At 42.6% G+C, this 7,360-nt stretch overlaps 1 protein-coding gene across 3 annotated transcripts in view; it reads left to right on the forward strand.

Annotated features, from left to right (window-relative positions):
- Positions 1–4,883, forward strand: part of lpar2 (lysophosphatidic acid receptor 2) — a 28,728-nt gene extending 23,845 nt beyond the window's left edge. For 2 of the 3 annotated variants that reach the window (XM_012953869.3, XM_012953870.3), the window contains exon 3: positions 3,214–4,883. In XM_012953869.3, the coding sequence (XP_012809323.1) occupies positions 3,214–3,515 (302 nt within the window). In that variant the 3' untranslated portion in view covers positions 3,516–4,883. 3 annotated transcript variants of the gene reach the window in all.
- The last annotated feature ends 2,477 nt before the right edge of the window (positions 4,884–7,360 follow it).

Genomic DNA, 7,360 nt, shown 5'->3' on the forward strand with positions numbered 1-7,360 from the left:
TTCAGATCTAATTGCTGATTGGTTGCTATGGGCAACATCACCGGTGATTTAGGCTTACACACTATAATACATACGCCCATCATTCAATATAGATTGTAAGCTCTATATAGATTGTAAGCTCTAAATAGATTGTAAGCTCTACGGGGCAGGAACCTCCATCCTCTTGTGTCTGACTCTTAACTTATTGCAACTGTGTCTTGTATTTATTGTTATACTTTGTATTTATCTATTATTATCTTAATAACCCCCTGTTTGTATTAATGTATTCTACTGTACAGCACTGCGTACATAATTAGCGCTTTATAAATAAAGATATACATACATACAATAAAGTAAACAGTTTGACTAGGAGAATGGAGGGGCTATCGGGGTCACGGTGGGTTTGGTTCCTATAGAACAGGAAGTGGCAGCATCTGGATATTTAGGGCAACCCTCTGTGAAATCAATCCATCAGCCGAATGTTTGCACAGCTGGAGACAGCTCAGCCCTAGCCAGCCGTGTATCCCTGTATACAAACCCCTGGCTGGCTCTCCTAACCCCGTGGCACGGGCAGCAAGAGTTATGGATGTCGGAGTCTGTCTGTGCCAGAGTAATGGATCGTGCAGTCTGTCCCTGAATGACACATTACCACATGAGTTACGGGTAATAAAAGTTACGTCTAAGGCAGTGTGATCTTACATCTTGTAATGTGGCCCAGCGATAGTCAGCATTTTCTGAGAAATAAACCGTTTGAGGTGGGGGGGTGGAGTTTCAGATCTAGGATATATATATTTATATATACACTACTAAGAACAGGGATCCCCAACCTTAATCATGAGCCACAATTAAGGTGGCCACACACGTGGCAATTTGCGATGGTTGCACGAAAGATCGTTCAATCCGCCACTAACCGTTCAGGGCTGAAATGGCAGATAAGGAGTTAAAACAATCGGATCTCTAAAGGTCCCCATACACGGGCCGATAGAAGCTGCCGATATCGGTCCAGGGCCAAACGATCGGATTATTTTTTTTTAACCTACTTGCTACCCGATATTGCCCACCCGTAGGTGGGGATATCGGGTGAAGATCTGCTCGCTTGGCAACATTGCCAAGCGAGCGGATCTGCCCGTGTATGGCCAGCTTAACTCCTTCTGCCGATTCAGCCCTGAAGGCAGATTTTGCTCAGGCGCCTTCTATGGCGCCCGATGAAAATCTTTTAACCTGGCCGGTCGGCAATATCGGTCGACTTGCCATACACGCACCGAATATCGTACGAAACGAGGTTTCGTACGATAGTATCGGTGCGTGTATGGCCAGCTTCAAATGTAAAAAGTGTTGGGGAGCAACACGAGCATGAAAAAAGTTCTCTGGGAGATGCCACATAAGGGCTGTGATTGGCGGCCCAGCGATAGTCAGCATTTTTCTGAGAAATAAACCCTTTGGGGGGGGGGTGGAGTTTCAGATCAAGGATAAATATATTTATATATACACTACTAAGAATAGGGATCCTCAACCTTAATCATGAGCCACACTTAAGGTGGCCACACACGTGGCGATTTGCTATCTTTCGTGCAACCATCGGTCGCACGAAAGATTGTTCAATCCGCCACAAATTGGCTATATGGTAGCCCCATGGGGACTGCCAGCCTGCAGGAGGCTCTACTTGGAGTAAAACTGTGTCTCTGTGCTTCCAAAACTTGCCCTCAAGCTTGAAATGTAAAAATGGCACCTACTATAAGTCCACTTGGAGCAATATCAGAGGGAGTGGTGAGCAACACGAGCCACTGGTTGGGGATCACTGACATTGGGTAAGGCAAGCTGATAAAAGAAACCAGCTTTTTCTTTTTCATTATTGCTCACAGTATCGTTTTAATTCCTGTAGTCATGTGATTTTTAGCTCTTGGTTAATAGAATAGCAGCGTCAATCTATGACAGAGCCGCCAAACTGGTTTTTATGATTACAGCCAACTGGGAAATACCATTGATTCTTTATCTGGAATTAGTTTGGTTGTAGCACACTGACAAGCTTTAGCGTAACTAAGTGGTAGAGGGAGAAAGATAAAAATAATTAGAATAAATATAAAACAGTGAGAGGGCTCAGCTATTGGCACGGCTCATTGTGCTAATCCCTTGCATAATCAGTAATGGTGGAAGAAATTGTGAGTTGACACCCAGCAAGTGTCCCTTTATGCTCTAAATAATGGCCAAACAAGTGGGTGTTTGTGTGTTTGGGTGGTTTTGGTGATTTGTCAGGAACCGCAGTGTAAAAGTCCTTTTGTGACTTTTTTAAATCTTGTTTCCCTCAGTCACAGCAAGCAGCTGATGCCCATGCCCATGTACAAGATACATAAATGCAGTGACATGTAGGAAGTGCTGAATGGAAAGTGAAAGTAATTGCCTGCACCCCAGGCATAGAGGCGTGGCTGGCAATAAATGGATGTTTTAATTAAAAAAAAAAATAGTTTGGGTTCAATTTGCAATGGACTTTTTATACAGCTTTTTATGTGTGACAATTCACCGGCTTCTAACAGTATCTAAGGGTTTGAATAAGTTTTTACCCAAAATCTCACCCTGAACGACCTTTAGGATGGGAGTATGTAGGAGTATGTAGGAGAACATGCAGGCTTTATCCCCTGATTTCACTGTTGCCATTACCATATCTGATATATGAAAGCACCTAGTCTTCAGGCCTGAACTCCCCGAGCCACCAATGGGTGCCAGAACCCGTCCCTTAAAAATCCTTATCTTCAGAAGGGCCTGGTGTACACTGGAACCCTCTACTAAGCCACTCCCCCACTGCCAACCGACAGGTCTGCTTCCTTTATAGTTATGCCACTGATAATCTTCCATTACTATCCCCATTTAATTGCCCCAACCCCGCCCCCATGCCTTTCAAACAGATGATAGGGCTCTGGCAAGACTGAAGCAGCGAGCAGCAGAGCATGTGGATATGAAGCTATCATTATTTCCACTGGGAAAATACACAGTAGTGTTACTTGCTAATTAGAATTTTTCCACTGGATGGTGATGAGTTAAGTTGAGGGCATGTTCATCTCTGTAATGTAAAGTGTGATATTGACAAACCACTTTATTTTTGAGTTTTCTAGTTATGTAGGTCTCTTCAAAAGATCTACCCCTTTACCTAATAGTACACAATGGTCTTTGCTTCTATAGTTATAATGGTTTTGGAAAGAGATGGTCCTTATCCTCATACGTATCTTTTACTTTTCCCAGGTGCCTTTGTGATCTGCTGGACCCCCGGCCAAGTCGTCCTCCTCCTTGATGGTTTAAATTGCAAGAGCTGCAACGTGCTGGCTGTCGAGAAGTACTTCCTGCTCCTGGCCGAGATCAATTCCGTCATCAATCCCATTGTTTACTCTTATCGGGACAATGAGATGAGAAACACCTTTAAGCAGATTCTTTGCTTCTTCTGCAACAGGGGTTCCAAGTACTCCCCTACTTCCCTGAAATCGACCAACACGGAGAGGAGAATCTTGTCCGACAATGGACACTTAATGAGAGAATGCAGCCTTTAGGTGTTTGACTTCTGTAGGGTTCTCTGCCTGCCTGGAGCACCAAAGTGTTGAATCCACATGAGATACTAACAGTTGGAGTGAGGCCCAGCCCATAAAACTAGAGTAGGATCTCATCTGGACACAAAGTAATGTGCATCAAGATGCAAGGAAGTTTATCTTTGGCAAGTTCCACGGAAGGACATTTAAAGACTGAGCCAAGTGTGCTGCCTTATTGTTTAGGATGGACACATGTATCCTAATTCTACAGAGGTATCTCAAACTACCCTTATATATCCATACCACTATTGGGAACTTCAAGACTTAACATAAGACTTCTCTAGGCCAAGCTACGTTTAACAGTATGGTGTCATTTACAGTGTTAACATTGTAGTGGACTATTTGTTATAGTACAGTACCATCTTTCTGAGCAGAATGGCTAAGCGACTTATAGCCAATGTGGCTCAGTAGGATGTGCTAATATAGAGATATGACAAGGTCATTGATGTTGAGGAGTCCATATGGGAGGGCAATCTGGCTTGTTTTGGCCTTACTGCCTGACCATCACTACATGCATGGGAAGCCATTTCCCAGTGCCTTGAGATCATGTTGGATCTTAATTGGTTTGTCTAGTCAGATAATTTAGCCTGCCATTGCCAGCCATGTTTGCAGAAGGGGCAGAATAGTCATAGGGGAAATGATTGCTTTGCGCTTCCCATGGTCGGTTCTTTGTTTGCATTCAATTTAGGAACATTTGTGTTTTCTAAACTTGCCTTCTGCAGTCCTCTGCTTCTTCAGTTCTTATGGTATGTTGTGCACTGCCCTAGCTTGGGGTGCAGGGTATTGGCACTCAGTAACGAGTGGAAGCACCTTGTACATCGACAACATCCTTGACTTGGGAGAAGAGGGTCATACATGGGGATCAAAGAAGGCAAGTTTTTAGGCTTCTAAATTCCATAGGACTGTAGGCTTTGGGACATATTGACCCTATAACTATAATGAATAATGAAATTAAAGTAAGGCTTTATTTGCCCTTTTCCTAATGGTCGGTGCAGTGTTCTGCCATTACCTACCTTGGGTCACTTCCCATAAACATGAATGGGAAGCACCACAGGTTTCCCGGAATAATCCTGGCAGAGTAACTGAATCATGGGAAGGCAAAGCTACGTTACACCACCACAATGCGCTGAAAGGGAATAGCATTTATCCTGTATTATGGCACCTTGTTATTTTCCTGATTGGTTACAGTCTGACTGTATGAAATGGACATTCAGAGACTTGAACCTGTGACTGCGAAAAGGACCAGCAATGCGGGTGCCTCTCTGTTGTGAAATAATATATATATATTGTGCTATTGTCGGCTTTTATATAAACCTTTTTGTGTGAAATTAATTGACTGGTGCTTTATTTTGGGGGCAAAAGGGATATAATTCTTAATTTTTTTTCTATATTGTTGAATTTGGAAGACACTGATTATTATGCTGAAATGATAGTTTCCTATAGATGGAACTGCCAAATAACTCTATGGAGGAACGTAACATGGACTGCCATGAACCAGCAGCCTTAGGGCAAAAAGCATACATTGCAGCTTGTATGATGGGTAATAGAGGAAAGGACCTATTTATAAATTGAGGTTAAAAAATGCAACAATTGCCCTTCTTGCCCGATCTATTTCAATGGAAATTAAAATCAAAAACATAATAACTGGGACATAGCCTCTGTCTGTTTATACCTGTAGGTTTTGCACACTGGGGGGTAAGCCTGACTGGGAGCAGCTTTTGCATGTTTTTAGGGAGGAACAGCCCAGCAAAGACTTATGGCCATAACTGCAATACTGCCTGTGGCCATCTGGTGGTCAGTGAGGGTCAGTGCAGGTTATTTTCAGGAAAGCACATCATGTCGAAGGGTTTTCTACTGTGATTTCAGTAAGATACTGTTATTTATAAAGTGAAAAAACTTATAATCTTGTAGGCAATAATGAATAATATATTGTTTTTTCTATAAAAATGGCCCCTTTATTGGAGCTCCCTATAGATCCCATCAGGCCCCTGTCTGTGTTTGAAATGAGGGGTGGGTGTGTCCTAATGGTTCCTGCCAGAAGCACAGTAGGAGGGGGAGAGCCAATCACAGCCCTGCAGCCACACAAGCAAAGACAGGCTTCAGTTCCCTATCAGGTCAGCCTAGCTGCTGATTGGTTCCTATCCTACAGTGCCTGTACTGAGTGCCTCTGGCCCCCCTGCACAGCCTGGGATAAGGAGGCAGCAGATGGGCAGGACTAGTAGTTTTTTATTTTTGGAAAAAAATTCAATAAATCAGCCTAAAACACACTTTTTCTATTTAGGTAGATTAAATAGTTTAGAGGAGTATAATTCACTGACATTTCTTTACACTATATGTCCCCTTTAATGGGCATAATATTACAAAAAGTATCTGGACCCTTGCCTGACACCAAGGCCAGCCAAAAAACTACACATTTATTTTTACTTTTTATTACTTATCTTCCTATCCAGGCCCTTTGCTATATATAGTCCAGTCTCTCATTCACACCACTGGCTAGTTGCTAGGGTAGATATGACCCTAGCAACCTGACAGCTGCTACAATATTAAACTGGAGAGCTACTAAATAATTCAAAAACCACAACTGCATATTGTTGCTAAAAGTGAATTTAAAGGTGACCTTCCCCTTAAACTTTGTTTATTTCAGGCCTGACCCATAACCAAATCATTGCTGTACTTTCTGGTACCCTGTTAGGGTTTATTACCCCATTGTACATCTTATTGCTTCTTATAGTTTACTATAAACATCTTTATCACAGCAGAGCCAAAGCATTAGCTGCCGCCATAATGATCCCTTGTTTCATGCAGCTTTGGGGCTGCCAAGTATCAAACAAACTCACGGGAAAAAGAAAAGAAATTGTAACAAAGCCGCTATTCTAACCAGGGAAAATGTTATTTCAGCACAAGGAACAATCACTTGTTTGTGATCTATCCTTAAGTACACCCTGAAATCCAGTGTTCGACGGTGTGTTCCAAAAACAACCAGCTGCTTCCATGCTAATAAATAGCTGATATTGCATTACGCTAATATATAATAGCGATAAATAGCTGATTAGGCATAGTTTGGGTATTTGCACAGAAGATAAAAATAACATTTAATGGCAAGGGTCCCATTGGCTGTGTAACTGTAGATTAGCTCCTTGCAATGTTGATGCCTTGGTCTGGCTCAGTGGGGATTGGTTGGGCCAAATCAGAACAACTGGATTATAATGGGGGCCTATGGAGCTCATTAAGAGGAGACCCCATCATTATACTTAATTATTGAATACTTTATTGAATAATAAAGGCCCCACTCATCAGAGATAAACATTCTCAATATGTGATTAGTTATTAGATACCAAATAAGGGCTGTGATTGGCTATTTGGTAGCTTCTATGCAGACTATTGGCCTACAGGAGGCTCTGTTTGGTAGCACATATTGTTTTTATTTAACCAAAACTTGCCACCAAGCCAGGAATTCAAAAAGCACCTACTTTGGGGACACTGGGAGCAACATCCAAGGGGTTGGTGAGCAATATGTTGCCCCAGAGCCACTGGTTGGGGATCACTGATCTATAGTGTTCAACCAAGCAGCCTGTGGGCGGAGCTGACAGATACTGTGGCAATCCTTGATATGGGCACCTTATTCTCCCAAAAGCTACAGCTGGCCAGCATTGGCAAGTGAAACTTTTAAACCTGCCCAATCTGTAATCTGATCTGATAGGATCGCTGAAAGATCAGTTAAAATGGCCCCCAACCTGAAGCCCATGTCCAGATAGTTAGGAGTTCTTCACTCTCCCTATAACAGCTAAGGAAAATGTGATTGGTGTGAG

The sequence above is a fragment of the Xenopus tropicalis genome, chromosome 3 (genome assembly GCF_000004195.4).
Source record: "Xenopus tropicalis strain Nigerian chromosome 3, UCB_Xtro_10.0, whole genome shotgun sequence".
NCBI lineage: Eukaryota > Metazoa > Chordata > Amphibia > Anura > Pipidae > Xenopus > Xenopus tropicalis.